The 23,048-nt window shown below is 38.0% G+C and overlaps 1 protein-coding gene across 1 annotated transcript in view; it reads right to left on the minus strand.

The window, feature by feature from the left end:
• Nucleotides 1-226: 226 nt before the first annotated feature.
• Nucleotides 227-23,048, minus strand: part of LOC594581 (multidrug resistance-associated protein 5) — a 30,210-nt gene continuing 7,388 nt past the window's right edge. Inside the window, exons 4-26 of the mRNA XM_030981765.1 lie at nt 21,825-21,983; nt 21,004-21,151; nt 19,878-20,111; nt 19,006-19,182; nt 17,760-17,907; nt 16,998-17,152; nt 16,136-16,243; nt 15,537-15,764; nt 14,743-15,015; nt 13,813-14,082; nt 13,025-13,228; nt 11,826-12,135; nt 10,990-11,174; nt 9,835-9,954; nt 8,552-8,681; nt 7,572-8,041; nt 6,748-6,837; nt 5,182-5,371; nt 4,462-4,621; nt 3,983-4,061; nt 3,036-3,149; nt 2,117-2,281; nt 227-1,766 (exon numbers count right to left, since the gene is read on the minus strand). Coding sequence (XP_030837625.1) covers nt 1,671-1,766; nt 2,117-2,281; nt 3,036-3,149; nt 3,983-4,061; nt 4,462-4,621; nt 5,182-5,371; nt 6,748-6,837; nt 7,572-8,041; nt 8,552-8,681; nt 9,835-9,954; nt 10,990-11,174; nt 11,826-12,135; nt 13,025-13,228; nt 13,813-14,082; nt 14,743-15,015; nt 15,537-15,764; nt 16,136-16,243; nt 16,998-17,152; nt 17,760-17,907; nt 19,006-19,182; nt 19,878-20,111; nt 21,004-21,151; nt 21,825-21,983 — 4,213 coding nt within the window. The 3' untranslated portion in view covers nt 227-1,670. The remainder of the gene's footprint in view (nt 1,767-2,116; nt 2,282-3,035; nt 3,150-3,982; nt 4,062-4,461; nt 4,622-5,181; nt 5,372-6,747; nt 6,838-7,571; nt 8,042-8,551; nt 8,682-9,834; nt 9,955-10,989; nt 11,175-11,825; nt 12,136-13,024; nt 13,229-13,812; nt 14,083-14,742; nt 15,016-15,536; nt 15,765-16,135; nt 16,244-16,997; nt 17,153-17,759; nt 17,908-19,005; nt 19,183-19,877; nt 20,112-21,003; nt 21,152-21,824; nt 21,984-23,048) is intronic.

A 23,048-nucleotide genomic window follows, 5' to 3' on the forward strand; every position in this document is an offset into this window, starting at 1 on the left:
TAACTAAGAAAACGAAATTTGTCTGTACAGAGTATGTTGGAGAGATTCACAAGTGTTCATAACTTTCCTATTTTTAATTGGATATTGGTCAAAATTTCACTAATTTGTTTCTCTCATTTTTCTGCTTGATAAAAATACCCAACTTAATAGTTGGATGGACTTCCCCTTTGAAACCACATACTGCAAAAGGCATAGAATACATAAAATCATGCATTTACAAGTATGATTCTTGTTCTCATAATTTATTATCTCATACACGTATATCTGGAGACAGCACCATTCAACTTTACATTCATATCTTCTTATACAATCGAATAAAAAGAATATACCAATTCCATAATTTCTCTTTCTCTGTTACAATATATACAAACAATTGAACACACAATCGTACAATACATCATTAGCTTCTTGTTGAAGTATACATAGTCATCGAAATAAGAACAATATAAATATTGCGTACTTTCTTGAGAGTTCAAATATAAATTTGGCATTTCATTATTCTTAATTCATTGTTTCATTCCCTTGAAGTTGATTGTATTGTACAGAAGCTTTTACAAATTTAAGAATGTATAAATACTATCATTTTGTGTTCATGGAATATTGAAGTACTTGAATACTGCTCAAAGAATATCTAAGATTGGAAGGAGAAGAAAATGGGAGGATTGGAATTTCAATAAATCCCACGCTGAGATGATGGAACTCTCACATTGTGGGCAGAAGATAAAAGCCCAGTCCATGATAATAGTAACAGAAAATTGGGCTGCTTTTTATCAAAATTGACACGTTATATGTGAATCCTGCTGATTTCAAAAGATACAAATATAGAAATATTAAGGCAACATTGCCATCATACGTCACATGTTTCAAAATATACTTCTATTCTCTCTTGTAGTATGCAAAAATAAACAGAACTTCTGTTAATATTTAAAAGAATTAGAGCGCAAACACCATTCTTCAAAGCATATACACTGCTTGATAATACTTTATATTCATCATTTGTTATCTCTAGTTCTGCGTCTGTAGGCATTTGAAAGTTTACCTCATATTCTACAGGTGGTTTCCATAAAATTTTCATGGTTTATACATATCAGAAATTCTTTGATTACTGAACAATTACAAAGATAAAACTGCATTTTTTTGTGGAAAAAAGGAATCCAACAACAGAAAAAGGCAATAGCAATGAAACGATTATTAGTTGGCATTTTTTAATTTATTTATTTCTGACTTTTATACATTTTCACCAATAGTGGTGTTCTTCCAAAAACAAACAAGAAAACAAGAAAAACATGTTTATTTGAGCTTTCTCATTATATACTGTCTATATGTTTGGCCCCATTCTTTTTTGGACTTAATTTAAGTTTTCCATCTTTTGCTGCATAGATTTAACAAGAATTTCATACATGTAAAGCATACATTTACTCACAAAATATGTGGCATTCAAGTCTAATTCAACTTGGCTAGTTTAAAAACTTCAGAAGAAACTTTGGACTATCTTATTTTACACAAATAACTTCATATGAAGGAGCTGCAATGCAACGATCTTCAACATACATCACTAGTTCTGAATACCAGCCCATATAAAGTACATATCAATAGATGACCTTGTTGAGGTCATCATATAATGGATGTGACATGAGATGACCTTCATGACGGCGGTCAAAGGGTCATGTTTAACGATTCTGGGCTGATTCAGCTGCTGCCACCATACCACTGAATAGAGAGTTGGGATTGGCGAGGAGGTTGCTTGGCTTATCAAACTCCGCAACCTACAGATGAGAAAAAAAAGTATAAGAAAGAAAAATATTTGTTAGCGAGTTTAATACAATATATGTTTCCCTACAGTAATATTATATTTGTTTATCCACCCTTAGCTAGCATACGTTTAATCAAACATTCTCTGGGATTCAAGTCCAATTCAACTTGGCTAGTTTCAACATATATAGAGCATATATGTATATATAAGCTGTTTAGAAATAGAGTATTATCAAGTTAAAAATGCATTATCACAAAGAGTCTTACAAGAAACTATTAAAAAACCAATAAAAAGAGGACAATTTCCTCCAACTTTACGATCACTCCTTCCCCTCCCCCCAAGAGACTGGTGACTCTTTCTTACCATTCCATCGTCCATAACCAGTACTTTATCTGAATCGAGGATGGTGTTGAGTCTGTGTGCAACTGTGAGCATGGTACAATCTTTGAACTCTTCTCTAATTGTCTGCTGGATCAAGGAATCTGTCTCCGTATCGATAGCTGCTGTAGCCTCATCCAACATCAAGATCTGAAGAGAAAAAAAGACAATGTCAGGCTTAAAAATAGGACAAAACAGTATATGTATGGGCAGTCATGTCCCCATTTCACGTCCAAATAATTCTGTATCACATTAGTTTCTTTCCTGTACCCAGTTTGAAGTACTTTTATTAACTTAAGTTAATCAATGTTTCATATCTCATTGAATCGTTAATACAGTATAAACCAGAAAGAACGCTTTGTTCCAGTAAAATGTCCTACAAACTATGACAAATTCTTACGGAGAAAAGTCATTTCCATATGCAGCCACTGTTTTATGGAATAACTTGTACAAATTGAAATAAAGTGTACTTCATTATACTTCAATCAATGATGATTCCTACAATCTTATATTGAAGAATTTTTTCTTGATTTTATCTTGGTACCTTGACTGCTAATTTAAGTACCTATTAGGAATTGTTAATATCTTGATATCTTCTATTGTGAATATGAGAGTATGAATGAAATACAATCGATTCCTTTTTTTTTACCCATCACTAATTTGTGATCTTTGAACGAACTCTCTTCCGAACCCTATACACATCACTTTTCAAAAAGTAGCGATTTAATTATATTCAAAGAAAAAATCTGCCCATCAAGAAGATTAAGTTTTCCAGAAACATAAATCCATAACAGTCATTCTCATTCTCATTCTCTTCACTCAGATTTTAAGATGAGATGAGATGTGAAGAAGATGTTAATGAGATTGAAAGAAAGCTAACGTCCTTCTACCTCCAATGCCTTACCTTACTGCCTCTCAGCAGAGCCCTCGCCATACACATGAGCTGCCTCTCTCCTACTGAGAAGTTATCGCCACCTTCTGTTACCGGAGCTTCTAACTGACTCTCAAGCGCACTGATCTATAATGAAGAAAACAGACATAAAATTACCGCTTGTTGAAGTGCTGTAGATATAATTGTGCATGTACTTGTCAATTAACATTTACTGTACAGACAATGCATTGTAATACCCTGGTTTACTAACATAAATGGCTTACTAAATAAATGGTTTATTAATATAAATGGTTTACAAACATAACTGGTCCTTGCAGCCATCAGGCGACAGAAGAAATTGATTTAATTAAATTTAATTGAGGAACTTAACATTAATCTTGATCTAAGGAGACACAAACGAAAACAACTAACATATTCAAATTTAAAGCATAATTTTTCAACAAAGTTTGTTTATGACAACATGGAGCTTGCCCGAGGTATGCCCGACACATCAACAAGTAATGTATACCGATCAGATTCTCAGTATTGCAATAATAGTTATTAAAAAAAAAAAAAAAAAAAAAAATTCAATCCCACCGCTGCCACCATTTTATTGCCACGTTGCAATTGTAATTGTAATCGTGATTGTAACTTTTCTTACAAATTTGAATATTGTTGTGATTGTGTTGCTGAAATCGTGACTAATTATAGCTGGAATTGAATTTTCAATCCCACCGCTGCCACCATTTTATAGACACGTTACCAAAATACCAGTTGTAAGAAAGTCAAGTGTCATCAGACAACATAGCGAAGAAAACATGCCCTAACCAATGTTTCTGGTCTGGTTCTCTAGCAATTTACAGGTATATATTTGGTAATAAAAGGGGTAGTGTATGAATATATGATGGCATATATTGGGCTATTTATAACTGAAATAGAACCATTGTGGCGAAGAGACAAGAATGTTGATGGTTTCTTACCCTGTCCTTCATGTAGGATCTCTCCAGAGCCTCCCAGAGCTCTTTGTCACCGTGCTCATTGAAAGGATCCAAATTATACCTGCAGAAGAAGAAGAGCAAATCAAAGTTATCAATCTTCTGATCTGGGGAGAGACATGTGTTAAAAGATGATGACGTAGATCCTAATCAAATGATTGGTTGAGAGCGTACATGTGACCAGGCATTTATTTTGACTAACACATAATTTTGATAACAACTGTTCATTATCAAATGCTAATGACTGGTCATTAGTAAAATCATGTTATAAAACAAATAAAACAATCTTAGAAAACAACACATCTTATTTTTCGGTCATTAGTAAAATTACCCACATTCGGTACCTTCAACACAGTCCAAACACCCTCAGCTATCGCATCGGGCGTGTTAGACTGTTCCAAAGGCGACTTGGGTGATTGTTGCACTTTTGTACATGATGGTAAAAAATCGGTCTAATAGCCTACCTGACTGTTCCGATGAAGAGAACAGGGTCTTGAGGGATGATGGAGAGCTTAGAACGAAGATCGTGAAGACCGATCTGCTTTACGTCGATTCCGTCAATGATGATCTGCCCACTGGCGCCCTCTACCAATCGGAACAAGGCAACTCCAAGGGTCGATTTACCTGCGAGCCAAAGGGACATAAGTATGAATGTATGGAATTAATCACAACTCATGAAGAAGTATTTTAAAATAACACATAAATGCATACCTCAAGAGTTCAATCAAAACAACATGTATAATAAAGTACAGGGAAACAGCTCCCAACTTTATTGTATGTATAACATATGAGCAAGAAATAAACAATTCTACAGAAAATGTTGATGATGATGATCCACAGCACTTGTATGGCGCCATTTATTTGTTTCAAATATTCAAAGGCGCCCGCTCCTCCAATAGTCATGGACTACAAATTTGCTTTAAAAGATGGGTTTTGAAACCTGACTTAAAGCTTTCTAGCTTGTTGTTGTCGCAAAGAATAGGAGGGAGGGAGTTCCAGAGGCGTGGAGCAACTGTTATGTAAGTCTATACCCTCTGTGCCATGTTATTAGAACTCCAGCCCTATCAAATACCTCTTCAAAATTATCATTTGCTGCGAGCCAAAATGGAGCCAAAATCAACATTGTATACAATAAACTGAATTAATACCCTGCTTATTCAAGAATTTATGATTCCATATCGTACCTGATCCTGTCCTGCCCACGATGCCAACCTTCTCATTGGGTTTGACGACGAGCTTGACGCCCTTCAACACAAGAGGGAGCCCATCCCTGTAGCGCATCTTGAAGTCTCTGAACTCTATCTGACCCTGATCTGGCCATTGCTTGGCCGGGCGTTTGTTCTTGATTACCCTGGGTGCCTCTGCAACAAGATTCTGTGTGGAGATAATGAACAATAATAATAATAATAATAGTAATATACCGCTCTTACATCGCGCTTAAAGGCACACTGTCCTACTTGTAGCTACTTGCTCCCTCTAAATAGAAAACTTCCCCACTCGGTGCCTGTTGGTCCCCAATGATCCTCTTTTTCTTTTTAAATGAGAGCTGAGTTAATGAGATAGCCACCTGTCACAGTGACCTCGCTGGGTCGCTGGGTGGTCTAATCCCTTCTGGCTTAAGTAGTAAAGCCTGCCTTTAATACATCTACGATGTCTCTAATCGCTTTACAGACATACTATTACCCTGGACATTGGATTCAATACTTAAAGGAAACCAAAACCTTCATTAAATTACTTTTATTGTAAAGTTTAAAAGATTTGAATAAAATCAGTGAAAATTTGAACAAAATCGGGCAAGGAATAAGAAAGTTAGAGCTTTTTTAAATGACTAGTCACTAGAGGGCGGTATTTAATTTGATGACATCATCTGTGAACAACTCTCCTTTTGTACATAACATTTCACAATTTTTTGTTTTCTTCGTATTTATTTGTGTTCTTGATCCGACTTCATAACATGTGAAGTAGAATATTATTTTGCATTCTATATCTTGCTTTCAGGGGAGTACATTATCTCAATCACAAGAAAGAAGGAAAAACATGAAATTTGATGTACAAAAGGCATGGAGAGTTGTCCACAGATGATGTCATCAAATTGAATACCGCCCTCTAGTGACTAGTAATTTCAAAAAGCTCTTACTTCCTTATTCCTTGCCCGATTTTGTTCAAATTTTCACTGATATTTTTCAAATATCTTAAACTTTACAATAAAAGTAACTTAGTATGAAGGTTTTGGTTTCCTTTAACTGCACACACTGTTTGCACAAGATTAAGGAAGGTCGAATAAAGGTGGTGACATGAACTTTAACCCGGCAACCTTTTACAGCAAAAATAAGGAATATCTCAAGGCAAAATCATGAATATAGTCTATTTTTTTATTTTCACACAGAATATTTCAGAAAAAGAGGAGAATCTAGGTTATAGAATAGCTTGAAGACCAAAAATAGGAATTGTTGGCAGTGTTTAAAAGTATGAATTCGCTTCCTTTATATTAAATAGAAAGCATTGCAAAATATATTTTCATTTTCTGATGTGTAGTTATTTGGTATAACAATTTACTTTTATAGGGGGGCGGGGAGCACAAACTAGTTTGTACTAGTACTTTCACATCAGAAAGTACTTTTATGGAATTCTAAAGATAAATCATATATAATTACGGAAGTGAACTGGTATACATGTATCTAGAATTAGAAAATATCTTTAATATATTAATATGAGTGGAATTGAAAAAAGATTTGAAAATTCCCTCTTACCTTCATGTAGCTCTGGATTCTTTCTACTGATGTGAAGCGAGCTTCTGTTTCTGAGGCCATGAGAACCAACATCTGGAACATACCCGTCAACTGTGAACGGAACAAAATGAATACAGTTAAAAAATGTTTGAATTGAATCAAGAATTTGCTTTTTATCAAGTACATGTAGTGCGCCTTAGTGAGTCAAAGAGTTCATGATTATGTTATGTTCCCACCTATCGCATTAAGGAACAATTTCAACTTATTTTATTCCTTGTTAAAGCTATACTTGCAATTTTTTCCAAAACGTGGTACAGAAACATCTCCATCCTATGGATATATATATATTGCAATTTCATCAATGTGAAGTATAGATGCGTAATCAAATATGATGGCATTCATCTTCTTATAAGTATGAAATATCAATGATATTTCCATTGGAATAACATTTCATAGTGTGCCAACCTCTGATCTGGGGGGTATTTCACAAAGATCCTAAGTCAAACTTAACTCTAGGTTGGATATAAAAATTATGGAGAGCCATTTGTAGCCTTAAAATAAAATATATTCAAAAGCGAAAATTCAAGTATTTAGACTTTTTATAATTTCACATCAAGAACATGAAATTTCCTTGATAATAGAAAATATGAATGATTTGAATCAACATTTTATGCCTTGTGAAATAAGTTTTACAACATATTTTTTCACAGATGGTAACGGCTTTCCATAATTGTTAAGTCCAACTTAGAGATAAGTTCAACTTAGGATCTTTGTGAAACACCCCCCTGTATAGGCCTACTCATTGAAAAATACACCGTATCAACAATTATTTATCAATCAATTACCTGAACGGTGTATGACACAGCAAGACCTGCCGTTGCAGAATCGATCTCACCGTGGTACAAGACCACAAGGAGATGAGCGACGAAAGCGAGAAGGATGACAAGAGTCTCCAGCCTCACGCCAGCCCACCGAGCAGACATCCTGAAGAACATGTACGGCAGGGCGTTCCCGTCGAGCAGCATGCGGAACCTGACGATGAAGTCGTCCGTCTTGTTGTAGGCGTGGATCGTGGAGAGGCCTTGGACGGTGGCGGAGATGTGCGAGAACCACGGCGAGCGGGTGATGTTCTCGATCCGCTTGAGATCGCGGATGCCCTTGCGGTAGTAGCGCAGGATGATGATGAAGATGATGAAGGTCGGGATGATGATTGCGATGAAGATGGGGAAGATGATGCAGATCACGATGAGGGCGAAGGAGACGAGGAAGATGTTTTGGAGGAAGAGTTCAAGGTTGAAAGGCAACAGCACATCAACTGCAAGAAAGGAATAGTTAATTGGATTAGTATTAATGCTGATATAACAACTTCCATTCTAATAAGCATTCTCTTTGGTTGTCATGGTGTTGAGTATAGACAATGCTTGACTGGAGGACAGTGATCTGTGAATAATGAGCTGAAATGTTCAATCCCACCACTGCCACCGGAAACTGGCCTTTAAAAAGTGAGTGAGCAGCATAAGCGCATGCCTAGTAGGTTGTTATTATTTCTGCTAGGATGTACTTAGTATAGATTTCCTGAGATTCCTTGACAACACAGATAACACATATTCAATTGTTTTCTAGCTATATATAATTCAATTTTTAAGATCCATATTGTATGCATTGTTGAAATGTTTGCATTTCCAAATCATCTTTTCATTCCTAAAAGCTAGTTTACATAGCGTTCCATTCTTCAAAATGCTCTTGAGTTTTTGAATTAGATTGTTTTTCTTAAAAAGACGGTTCCATTTAGTAGATACATGCCATGACAAAGAAAGATATTCACCTTCGTCCAAATCTTTGGAGAATCTGTTGAGAATACGACCAGTGGGCGTGGTATCGAAGAAACTCATCGGTGAGCGGAAGACGTTGATGAAGACAGTGTCGTGCATGTGAGAGGCAGCTTTCAGCGTTACCTGGCAAGAAGCAAAAGGACAGGTGGATTCATAGATAATATAATTATCTCACAGAAATGATTGCTGCTTTTTATTTCTCTTAAAGGCATCGTTTAACAATGTTAAATCTGTGATACATAGCCCTACGTGTTATCAGTGTCTGTGATATGGTGTAATATTGAAGCCCTAAAAATTGTGCTTCAAGATGATCATGAAGTGCCTCAAAAAAGTAAAAATATTTGAATGACCGGTTTTACCATACTCATTTTCCCCAATAGACTGTAGTGTAATAAAAACCGTTGGAAAAACGTTTTTTTTAATTTAGATTTCAAATCATAAATATCTTGATAACCAGATACCGGCAGGCGATCATCTTGTTAAAGTCATGGGATTCCTGACTGGCCTAAAGGTTTATAATTATGATTTCAGAATCTGAGGAATGTTACTGAGTCAATAATAACCAAAGGTTAGAGTCTGAGCTCATCAAGTCAAGTAAATTTGGAGCACATACACTGGATATCTTGAGCATAAGAATCTGCTTTGGATACTCAAGAATCTTGTACATGGAATAACACAGTGCCATCTTGACCACAATTTAAAAAAAATAAAATATGTATAGTTGAGAATTAAAAAAGTACCAAACAGAGTATATTGTTAATCCCATTTTGTGATTTGACTGGGGGTTATATGAAGATACAAAATTATTAGTCAATATCTCCTTGTGCCTTGTTTGTAAATTACAGATTAAGAGTTCTATAACTTCAAACACTAAACGCATCATGACTGACATCAATATAATAATAATAATAAATTGTTTCTTTTATAGCGCTATATCCAATTTAGATTTGATCAAAGCGCTTCACAAAATAAATAAATCAATGAGTTAAAACTCAACAACAAAAATGATTGAAAATGTAATGCAATTAAATACAATGTAAATACCGGTAGGTGTGTTTTAAGATGCTTCTTAAATAATTCAACTGACACTTTTCATAACAGGCAATACTGACAGGGACCAATATTGAAGCTATTCAATATATTCTTGCAATGAATATTCACAACCATGGAAATATATAGCATGATATGATTCCAGCAAGTTCTTAGATTACAATGCCATTCTCATTATGAAAGTAAATCTTGTTAAGTGTGAAATAAAAAATGAAATATCACCTACCTTCATAAAGACAAGACTCTTGAATGCTCCGAACATCATGATAACAATGAGAGAGAGGCCGTAGATCAACTGATATTTCTGAGCGTCAGGATTCAAACCAATGTCACCGTCAGGGTCAGTCTGTGGGGGTCAAGAAAACAATGCATACATTAGCATTAGAATGCATACACTAGCATAATAATGCATACATTAGCATTAGAATGCTCAAATGAAACCTGCACTAAGATTGTCCGTTCATGCAGAACCAGAAGGGGCTTTAACTTTGTCTTAGAGTATATAAGCTAATTGGTTGGTCGTTTTGTGGAATCTGAAATATTTCCCCCCTCCCCCTCCCATAGATATTGTTCATGGGAAGGAAATTTTCAGAGCTCCATTGACCGAACTTGTGTACACATGCCGCAACTATCTGTCTCAATGTGCTATGGTCTACCCTTGCCCCCTACCTATCCTAAATTACCACTTCCATTATCCATAGTACTACTCTACCCTAGCCCCTACTCATGTACTTTGCCCCTATATACTCTCCTCTGTACCCTCACTCACTTCCATCATTAGCCGTGCATGTACCAATGCCCCTACCCCCCCCCCCCCCCCCTTAACCCAACTCCTCAAGAACTATTTACCATTTACCTTAACCAGCTAGTAGCAATATTACACTATCCGACTAATCTACCATTGCCTCTATATACCCTCCCCTTAACCCTCATTCCACATACATATTGTTGAGTGTGATAGAATATACTAGTGCTATCTCACATACCCATACCATGCACTAGCCTAACAATCAATGCACCTGCCCCCCCCCCCCCTCTGAAAAACCCTTTCCACACCCCTACCACCTCAACAACTTACCCCCATTCCCTTGAGTGAGGCAGTGAAAGGGGTACACACCGTCTACCAGCCCTCCCCATCTAACATTCCCCATAACAGATATATTACCACGCCCCTCCCGAGGCCTACGACCCCCTCATCCCCATCCCTATCCCTACCACTTCCTGGGGCCCATTTCACAAAGCATTTTTTTCAATGACAAACGACATAAATCAGTGACAAATCTGCCGATAACCAATCAGAAGCAAGGATTTCAGTAGCTTATGACAAAAACTGTCATTTGTCACTGATGACAAGTATTGTGAAACATCTCCCTGCACTTACCCCGTTTCCTTGGTTAAGCCAGTAAGTGAGGTACATGTTGTTGAGTGTAATGGAGCCAAACATGAGGATAAAACAGAAGAGTACGAGGAATCCCATGTGATAGCCGCCCATCGATTTGATGTAGGTGCCGTAGGTGCCCCAGCCAACAGATTTTGTGCTCTTATCCTCCGAAGACATCAGTTTACCTAAAAGGAAGCAGAAGGCAATCATGCTTTAAAGGGATCATCCAGTGACTTTGTTCACGAAGACACCGTCCACGGACATAAGCTGGTCGTGGTGACCGCGTTCAACGATGCGGCCGTCCATCATCGTCATAAATGTCTTGATAATCAGACAGGCGATCGGCTTGTAAAAGTCATGGGATTCCTGGACTGACCTTAAGATTTATAATTATGATAGCAGCATGAGCTAAATCCAGGATTTTGTTTCAGAATCTGAGGCAATGTTACTGATCGAGTCACATTAAAGTGACCTTTCCTTCCCTTAAAGCTTATCTGCTGTAGTTTACAGGATGGATTAGACCGCTCTGCAAGGTCACTGGACAGGTGGTTATCTCATCAACTCAGCTCTCAGTTAACATAAGAAAAAGAGGATCATGGGGGACCAATGGTCACCGATTAGGCATTGTTTGTTATATAGAGGGAGCAAGTAGCTACCAGTAGTGCAGTGGGCCTTTAAAGCATCACAAATCATACCCCCCTTCACACTCACCATCAGAGTCTGCTACAGCTGGTTCTGGATCCGGAGCCTCAAAAATGTAAAAATCTTTGATTGACTGGTTTTACCATACTCATTTTCCCCCAATAGACTGTAGTGATATAAAAACCGCCACTCACCATCAGTGACTGCTACAGCTGGTTCTGGATCCGGAGCCGCGTCCGCGATGAAGCTGGACGCCCTGGACCGAGAGCTAAGCTGGGATTGCGCCCTCTCTCGTCTCTCCACCATCGATTCCTCCTGCTCCGGCATGTCCTCATCGGCCTCGGGGTTCTCAAGGTCTTCCAGGTCCGCCGCCTCCTGCTTGGAGTGGAAGGTGTTGATCAGGTTTGCGTAGACGCCGTCCACGGACATGAGCTCGTCGTGGTGACCGCGCTCGACGATGCGGCCGTCCATCATTGTCATGACGAGGTCACAGTCCTTCAAGTACTGTTAGTGCAAAAAATGAGTCATGCATGAGTGTTGTTATACAGTAGGCTTGAGGGTGCACCATGTGTGAGAGAGAGAGAGAGAGGATTGAGGAGTCCTTAAAAGGACTTTTGGTAATCTTTCTTGAGGATGTGTAGTCCTGAAAAGGACTGTTTGTCTAGCCTTAAAAAAAGACTGTTGGTTATCTTTCTTAGCTTATAGTTCTAAGGAGAACTATAGCGCTTGGAGAGGATGAGTGGCAGGAGTGGCTCGAGTGTTGTTGTTGTTTTTTGTGTAGTGGCAATCAGTCAAGAACCGTCTATCACCAACGCCTTTTTTTTAAATATTAATTTCTTTCTTTCTCTTTTTTCTCTTTTTTAAATATATAATGTGGATAACAGTATAAAAACTAAAATACAGGCTTCTCTCTCTTTTTCTTTTTGCCCCCTTTCTATGAAAAAAAAAGAAAAGAGGAAAGGGTGTTTTTTGATATATTGTCAAAGTTCTATAATAATCCAGTTAAGTCAATAATCAAAGAAAAAAAGTAAAAGTGCTTTCTACACAGTAAAAAAGTGGAAAAGCTTCATAATTTACAAATAATCACACTTGTGCTGTTCTAAAGCACAGACAAAATGAAAGTAAAGTTTAATTAACTGTTGCAATCAAATTCTTTTAAGCCCTGCCCAGTTATACCGTTCTAGTTCGACCATACGTCCACACACAAGACATTCTGTGATTCTTTATCGAGTTCCAGTTAAAAAACGATGCCCAGACCCACGTTTCGTTATACGACGTATTGTTAGTAAGCGTACACACACACAATTTCATCATATAACTATCCCGAAACGGTATACTGTTACAAGATAGTTATACAAATTTGTTGAGTGTGGATACGGGGAAAGAATCTTACTTGAAGTTGATGAGTAACAAAGAGTACAGTCTTTCCCTTGAGGGCAGTGCTGATGCAATGTGTGAAGATATGAAGACCAACATGGGCGTCCACGGCACTGAGAGGGTCGTCAAGGAGATAGATGTCACGGTCTGAGTATAGCGCCCTCGCCAGACTGATACGTTGCTTCTGTCCTCCGCTCATGTTGATACCACGTTCTCCAATCTGCATTGAACAAAAAATCGGACAAGCTGATAATATACAGTAGGCTTACGGTTGCACCATGTGAGTGAGGGGGAAGGATTGGGGAAGTCCTGAAAAGGACTGTCTGTATAATCTTTCTTTCTTGAGAGTGTGTGTAGTCCTGAAAAGGACTGTTGGTTCGACGTTTCGAACAGGTTTATTATCCATCGTCAGGAGTGTTAAGAACATGGAAAATAAGTCAACCAACTGTGATACCATCTTGAACACCAAATAAAGATGGGATTAGTATGAGATTAATCATAAAACCCATGTAAACACTTCAGTGTTAGGAAAAACATAAGAATGCATCACAAACAGTCTCTGATTTACTACATAGTCCATCCTCCTCCAAAGGCTACTTTTTTAGTCTACCTTGAGTACTCTGTACAAACCTGTTCTATGTTGATATATATAATTTGATCTCAATAAACATGTGAAGAAATGCTTGTTATAAATATTTATGTATGATGTTATCCATGATTTTGTATCTGAATAAAGACTTATTTCAACAACAAAAAACAAAAAACAAATCATATCAACATAAACTAAAATAAATCACCACTGACCTCGGTTTGATCTCCCATTGGTAGAATAGCCAGATCGGGTTTGAGGGAGCAAGCGTCCAAGACCATATCGTATCTGTCCTCGTCAAACGGGATTCCAAAGAGAATATTGTTCTTGACCGTGGCGTTGAAGATCCAGGCCTCCTGGGCGGCGTAGGCGAATGCGCCCTGGACGCAGTTGTCGCCCTCCATGTTGTGCATCTGTCCGAGGATGGCCGAGATGAGGGAGGTTTTGCCCGCTCCGACGGTACCGCAGACGCCGGTCAGTTTACCCTGGGGGAGAATCAAATGAAAAACAGCTGGGTTAGTCGGAATGCTCCCCAGGGAGTGGAGAATGTGCATTACATTGTGTGCGAGCAAGCCTGACCAATCTGATGACCCGAGTAATGATATATCTGTGCTAAGCGCTAAGAGACATTATGTATTAAGCGCTATATGAAAGCGGAATTTTATTAATATTATTATTATACGTTTCATTCCATAAGGTGCTATAGGTTCTGTGGTATAGTGGCACAGCACTTAAACGTCCTTTGTCAAAAAGCTTATCTACATTTGAATAAAAGTGAAATCAATGCAGATTAAACTGAGTAAAAAAAAGTACTTTAGAAATATATGGAAACTGAAACTTTATATAAAACTGTGCACAAAAGGAAAATTTCAAACTAGTTTTCTCAAAAAAAAAGCGTAGCCCGTAACGTTCATATACACATCTCTTTTTTGAGGAGGATCTCTCTCTCTCTCTCTCTCTCTACGTGACATGTCCTGAGACGTTGGCGACCATGGAATGCCACAACCCTCTGTCCCATACTCTATGAAGTAATTCATTAAATTCCTTAAGCTAATCATCCACAGAATCCTCCTTCTACCCCTACTCCTCCTCCCCTCGATTCTTCAAGTCAGTGCATGATTGAGGAGGATACCATTTTCGTTTACCTTTTCCAGAGCAAAGTTGATCCCGAAGAGCACCTTAGAGACCTTGTCGTCAGGAATTTGGCGTCTTGGATGAACTTTGCTCTTCTGGATGAGTTTATCGACGGCAACCGTATCCAGACCGGCCTCGGCCAGGGAGACTGGCTTGGTAGCGATGCTGAATCTCTTGCCTTGTTCGTTGGCCTTCTTACCCGCATCCGCATTGCCATGTGGTTTCTCTGGCTCGATGATGGTGATGGCAGACTTCTTGGAGGGCGCTTCCTCGTCAAGGTCAACCTGGGTGTGGGAAGGAACGCAGACAGAAAAAGAGATGTAATGCGGAACTCCATATTAATCGCTCATCCTGATATGAAACCGTGTTCCTTGATGTCTAACTTCAAGGCATTATTTAACAATTTCCAGTTTTACAAATCTGAGATGCATGGCCCTATGTATGTGGTATCAGCGTCTGTAATATCGTGTAATATTTAAACCCTAAAAAAAATTATGCTTCAAAATGAACATGAAGTGCTTCAAAAAAGTAAATCTTTGAGTGACCGGTTTACCACACTCATTTACTCCAATAGATTGTAGCGTTATAAAAATTGTCGGGAAAACAGTTTTTTAAATTTTGAATTCCAATCATAAATATCTTGATAATCAAACAGGCGATCGGCTTGTAAAAGTAATGGGATTCCTGACTGACCTAAAAGTTATAACTATGATTGCAGCATGAGCTAAATCCAGGATTTAATTTGTTTAGAATCTGAGACAAAGATACCAAATCCCTTTAACGTTAAAATACGCCTTGAACTGACCTGCAGGTTGACCTCCCTTGTATGGACGTACGCCACCTTCCTTTCGTTGTTGTTGGCGCCGTTCTCAATGGCTCTACTCTTCAGTTTGATCTCCTCCTCTTCCTCCTCTTCCTGCTCTCCGCTCTCCAGCCTATCCCAACCGAACACTCCGTTTCGGATGATGACGGCGTACTTATCGTTCCTTGGGAGGATGTCTAGAGGGTTCTGCTCGTCCATCACAAAGACACTCTGCAAAAACAAATGACAGCGATTACCACAATGGCCACTATTTTGATAATGGCTCTTTTTTTATACTCACAATTAGCAACGGATTTGCAATGAACATTATCAAAATTATCATTAACGTCATTAGTTAGACTGACGTACAATATAGCTTGAGGAACAATGGCTCAGTGGTAGGTCCAATATTAGAAAACCAGGTTGATGCATTAATCCTCGTTTCCAAGTCTCTCTGAGAGGACTTATAAAGCCGTTGGTCCCCTGGTTGTTTACGCACATGCATACATATGCTTTCTCAGCAGTCAGGTAATACAAACACACCAACTCTATGTAAGTAGGACTCTCTCTTCCGTTCACACATGGAATACAAGACTACATACCTTTAGCCTACCGAGGGCAATGTTTGCCTCTGCGAGTGATCGGATGGCCCAAGGGGTGGGACCGATCACAGCCCTGAGGGTATTTAGAATGGCCACTAAGGTGAAAGCCTGCAACAGAAGAACAATAAGATAATGCTAACATTTAAAAAATATATTCTTAAATCTGTTCTACATGTATCACACCGATTTGTCTTTTTTAAGGATTTCTTATTGAAGAGAAGTTAAAAATGGTGGGTTACCCGGTATGTCTTCAGTATTCTCTTCTTTCTATTCAATGAAATAGTTGAGGATATATAAGGTCATCCCATTGTACTTCTTAGAGAAATTCAATTTACTTATCATCAAAAGGAATAAAAGGACACAGTGATTTACAGACAAAAGATATCTATATCAAAACAAAGAAAACAACAACATTACAAAAAAGTATTCGGTAATTTGTGTCATATAAAAAAAAGATGAATACACTTATGCAAACTAAAGTACCTGTGCTTAATTGTGCTCATGATTTCTAATTTTTATTAACTCTTATTTATTTGTTGTTATATATTAATATTAAGCACTTTTAATAAAGTATATATATCCCATTTTAAGAGTGTCAAGTCTGACAGACATGATTGCTACACAAGAACCAACAATTATTATTATCATTATCATTGTCAATATTATTATCAGTATTATTATTATTATTATCCTAACCATCATCATCATCTTCATCATCATCATCATCATCATCATCATCATCATCATCATCATCATCATCATTATTATCATCATTATTTTTACTATTTGGTTCAATAAACAAAAGCAATTTCTTAGGCGGGGAATAAAGATCTGTCCACGTATGTAATGATGAAAATAGTACATTTGTGGATGTGAGTGGTTCATCGTAGTCTGAAGAGAGGAAGATGACGATGGTGAGAACGGTTGCAATGTTAGGTGTGATGGGGGAGATGGAGAGACTGAAGCTCTGCATGTAACCAGCCTTCTCCAGCAGAGACCGCTCCAAGTTCCTGATAGCTGCAAAGTCAGGTAAAGAGAGCCGTAATTAATACCTGAAACATCCATAGCTTATATATACATTCAGTCAAACATTAAATGGGAGACTAGGCAGTCAACCTGAATAGAAGGACTATTTAAAGGCATTAGGTATCTTTGCCTCAGATTCTTAACAAAATCCTGGATTTAGCTCATGCTGCAATCAGAGAGGACCTAAATCAGTCGGTCCTCTGGCTGCTTACTATCAAGCATTATGCTTTCTTAGCAGTCAGGTAAAATAACCACCACACTCTTATAAACCTTTAGGTCAGTCAGGAATCCCATGACTTTTACAAGCCGATTGCCTATCTGATTATCAACATATTTATGATTGGAATTAGAAATATCAATTGGTCTACAAGACTGCACACACAACAAATCCGTAGTCCCATCAAGAAATACCCCTCGTCTTCCAGAGAGTCTTCGGTTGAGGGAAATGTAAGATAATGACGTTTCCATATGGGGCTATTGGTTGAAAATGCAGAGCATTACCCCATCGAGAGCCCACTGCTATGCATCATGTGAATGGGACAGTCAATCGAGGGTAAATTAAAATTATTATTACCACTATAACTATTATTATTATTACCTGAAATTGCTTTTGAGAAGGGTACCTCCCAGGCGTACATCTTGATGAGCTTCACGTAGGTCAGTACTTCGTTCATCTTCTGGACGCGTTCATCAGTCACCGAGATACAGCGATCACGGAGGATTGATGTGATCTTACCAAAGATCATCTGTAAGAGGAGGAGAAATGGAAAGGATTAATGAAGTAACATCTTAAAGCCCCACTCTTCTACTTATAGCTACTTGCGCCCTTTATATAGCAAACAATGCCTAATCGGTGACCATTGGTCCTCCATGATCCTCTTTTTCTTATGTTATTTGAGAGCTGATTTGATGAGATAACCACTTGTCAGTGACCTTGCAGAGTGGTCTAATCCCTGCTGTAAACTAGTACAGATGGGCTTTAAAGCATTGTTGTAAAGGTGTTAATTGTGGTCGAGAGGATATGTCACAGGACCATGGATCACATGGTTTCTGGTTCGAGTCCAGCCGCGGCGCTAATGTCCATTCGCAAGACATTGATCTACATTTGCCACTCTCCACCCAGGTGAAGTAAATGGGTACCCGGTAGGAAGAAATTCCTTGAATGCTTTAGGCGCCTTATAATGACAGGTCAGCTACAGTGAGGGTTATAGTATGATTCCTTGTATTAAGCGCAGTAGAGTATATTCATAGTAGCAGCGCTATACAAATTGCCCTTTTATTATCATATGTATGCTTTCATCATTGAGCAGTGGGTCTTTAAGAAAGGGGGAAACAAAATGTGTTTGGCATGATTGACTGAATTTCAATTTGCACTATTTGATGTTACAAAACATAAATGCATGTATATTGAACCTGTAATGGTTTAGAAAAATTGCAATGGATATTCACTTGGGGTCATTCCCTGTTTTTTCGTCTTTTACGCTTCAAATTCATTTGAGTTTTACATAGTATTAAGGAATGGAATTTTTATTTCAGAGATCAACTTAAGACCAAAAGCACCTGATCGGACACACACACACACACACACACACACACACACAAAAAATATTTGAAATGATTGCGTTGCCATGGTTACCAACTAGTACAGTATTTACCTGAAGAGGCAAAACATAAATTGATTGGACAAAAAGAAATATGAAATTCGAAATTATTGCATTGCCATGGTTACCAACTAGTACAGTATTTACCTGAAGAGGCCAAAAGCAATTGATTGGACAAAATGGAAATATGAAATTTGAAAAAATTATGGCGTTGCCATGGTTATCGACTAGTACAGTATTTACCTGAAGAGGCCAGAAGAAGATGAAGGTTAGGAGGACACCACAGATAGCAGCCCAACCGATGATCAGGGACGCTGATACCAGCACGGCGAGGATGAGGACGATGGAGACGAAGAGGAAATTACCGTAGACGCAGACGTCAAAGAGACGCTGGCTGTCGTTAGCGCAGATGTTGACGATCTACAAAGAAAAGGATACGAGTGCAATGATCAAACGTTTTTGTATAGCGCATAACACATTTCAGGCATGAATTGAATGTCTTGGATCGATCTATGCACTTTACCGAACAGAATACAGAAGAAGTGGAAATGGTGTACTTTAAAAATGGTATTTTACAAAGTGCTAATTAATTATGTTTTCAAATCACTTTTGAGCTTCTTGTATGTTTTTATATTTCTAACGTATCCCATATAATAATAATAATAATAATAATAATAATAATAATATTCCACTTTTATAGAGCGCCCAATCCATCGATACAACGATGTATCTAAGCGTTTAACAGATATGTGATTACACCGGTCATCGGATTCAGGTTTACCCACACACAATACATTCTCCACTCCCTGGGGAGCATATCAACAACCCTCTCCTGCACTCCTATCCTGCAGGTTCCTCAGCCTGGCTATATTCTTACCCACACACAATACATTCTCCACTCCCTAGGGAGCATATCAACCTACCTCTCATACACTCCTATCCTGCAGGTTCCTCAGCCTGGCTATCTTCTTACCCATACACAATACATTCTCCACTCCCTGGGGAGCATATCAACCTATCTCTCCTACACTTCTATCCTGCAGGTTCCTCAGCCTGGCTATCTTCTTACCCACACACAATACATTCTCCACTCCCTGGGGAGCATATCAACGTACCTCTCCTACACTCCTATCCTGCAGGTTCCTCAGCCTGGCTATCTTCTTGAAGACAAAGGACAGGATACCACTCCTGAGCCTGGTGGCCGTCCGCATGGAGGTCATCCAGAATACCACGTCACACATGACACGGATGATGTTGACCGCCAGGATACTACAGACCAGGATGTAGCCGCGGGACATGGGAGCCTCCACTTCGTCGCAGAATATGAGCAGCTCTTGAACGAGGAAAGACTGGGAAAGAGACAGCAGCAAAGAGAGATTGTAGATATAAATCTATTTGATTTGATTTGATTTGATTTGATTTATTTATTTCTGTTTGATTTTCTTTTTCTTTTGCAGTTTTTCAAATATGTAACAAACAAAACATTGCAAATTTTACACAATCATGACAAAAGAATATATGTAGAATAAAGAAAGACTGGCTGTAACTAATTGAAACATCAAACAGGAGGGTTGACAAAGTAAGCAAAGCTTGATAGCATGACAACCTTTAATGGATACATAATAATACAAATATGGAGGAAAAAATATTGGTAAAAGGGGAAGAGAGAGAGAGAGAGAAAAAAAGAAGTAAAAAAAGAAATAGGGGGTGTAAAATTAAGATATACAGATGTATGTAGTAGTTGGATTTCAATTTGATATACAAAGATAAAACAAAGAAGATGCACATTATTTAGCAGGTCTGAATAGTTTGAGCTGGGGGCGGGGAGGGGGCGTCTATAACCCATGACCTTCACATGTGACGTTCAGTCAAGTGTATTATAAACCACTTGACGACAACACTTCCACAAGTTAGTTACAAGTACATTGTACTGTTCTAGCCCATAATATACAAGAAATATTTAGGGTTGCTTTTTTGAAGAACAAATAGTCACGTTTACTGATTTTATGCAAATATACATTTCTTCAACAAAATATACTGTTGACCACTCAAAAGCTTGCCAGATGCTTGCCCAACCTAGCATCAACAAAGGTATAGTGAAAGTTAATTTCATTAGTTGATGCCATTATACAAAACAGGTGAATTAAACCGTTTTAACTTGGAAGTTTGGAGAGAGAATCATTCGTAAATCGAAATACCGGGTACGTTAGAAAAACAGGGTAATTCCAGATGTCAACTTACAGAAATGACAATGAGACAACCGGCGTATCCAATAAGAGCAGTGATGATGATGACGAGACGAGTCCGGACAAACTTCAGGGCTATTTTACCCATGCTGACCTTCTCTTGACCGACCTTAGCGACCTCCTCGTCCCACATCTTCTCAAACCTGGGAGAAACGAGATGATAAAATCAATTTACAGTTTCTCACCCCTCATCCCCTTTTTTTTTCAAAAATGAAAGAAAAGAAATGATTGAAATAGTTACAAAAAGAATTTTAGGGCATCTAGATAATGTATTGAATGATTTCTCATTTGCACCATTCACACCACAACTACCACCACCACCATCGTCATCAATCATCATCCTCATCACCATTGTCATCATCGTCACCATCTTCATTGTAATCATCGACATTATTATCATCATTGACAATATCATCATCATCATCATCATCATCATCATCATCATCATCACCCTCATCCTCCTCATCACCACCAACATCATGATTATCATCATATATCTTGTTATCACCAATATTATCAAAATCACCATCATCTTCATCATTAACATCATTACCTACTATCATTTTTATCATCATCATTGTCATCATCAACGTTATTATCGTCATTGTCAACATCATCATCAACATAATCATCCCATCATCATCACTATTATAACCATCATCATCATCAACACTACCACCACCACCACCATCATCCTCACCACCACCACCACCACCACCACCACCACCACCACCACCACCACCACCACCACCACCATTATCCTCCCCACCAACACTGCTACTCATCCCTAAATCTCCTCTCAATTTCATTCCCTACCTCAGTCCATTCAGGTATCCAGAGTCCAGTTCCGATTGGTCGTAGAGATCGTCAAATTCAATATTATTCTTCACTGCTTTCACAAAAAGTTTCGTCAACCAGTTGACAGTCAGGAAGGAGAACAGTCCATAATGGTCGAGGGGGGAGTAGTTCTCTTCTCTGGAAGGACAAATAAAAGAATTCTTAAATTTTACATTGCAATCTTTTTTTTTATACCATTTAAATTTCATGATAATTCTGTATTTAACCAAAAAAATTAAATCATCTTCAATGACTAACTGCATTTCAATTTTCTTTTGTTTAAATGGTCATACAAAAAACATACTTATTTGACTGGACTTTAAATCTTTTCCTCTTCGTTTTCTTACCCTTCTTTCCCCCTTCCTTTTTTCTTATTTGAGGGGGGGGGGGTGGAAGGGGGTTTTAATTAAAAAGAAGAATATTAAGTTTTGAGCAAACATACAATCCCAATTGCAATTTTCGTTTATTCCATTTTATACTTTGTTATTGCATTGGAAATTTACAGCAGGGTCAAATCATGTAAATTGTGTAATAGAATGTACAAATGACAATGATTATCTAAACATAAAGACCTTTATGATATCATTTCATTATCAATAAGAAATATGTGAAGCTTAGCTTGACTCCACCTATCAAATCAGGCTACCATTGCACACTTCAAAATATTTCACAAAAATTAACCCCAGACGCAGCACAAACATAATTACATCATAAAACACTTCTGGAGAGAGCCGACGAGATAAAGTCAGTTTGAGTGCACAAGCACATAGGGAAGGGAGGGCCTCTAATGAACGACCTTTGACCAAATGCTTCACTTTAAAACTAACAATGCATCTTTCCTTAGTGCTCTAGCTACTTATAACCCATTTCTTGTTTGCTCTGTTGATAAAGACTGGAGCTGATTAAGAGCTATTAAGGAAACCTTGTAACTTCTCTCTCAGCCAAAAGTTTCAGAGCCGTTGTTTTAACCCTTATGACCTATTTTGAAGTCACTTGGTGAAGTAATACAGAGTATTATTTGTTTAGAGTATACACACTTTGCCTGTGTAATGCCTTGTGGGTTTATCTCTATATTGGATGGTACAAGAGAGGTTTCAAGATAATGAAATAAAGATAGGAAATTTACAAAGCTTCAATATTGGGTGGAGGATTATATGTTTGACCACAGTTCAGCTTTTAATTGATAGAGGCTGAATTCTACAT

Source organism: Strongylocentrotus purpuratus, unplaced genomic scaffold (assembly GCF_000002235.5).
Source record: "Strongylocentrotus purpuratus isolate Spur 01 unplaced genomic scaffold, Spur_5.0 spur5_scaffold_12, whole genome shotgun sequence".
NCBI classification, from domain to species: Eukaryota; Metazoa; Echinodermata; class Echinoidea; order Camarodonta; family Strongylocentrotidae; genus Strongylocentrotus; species Strongylocentrotus purpuratus.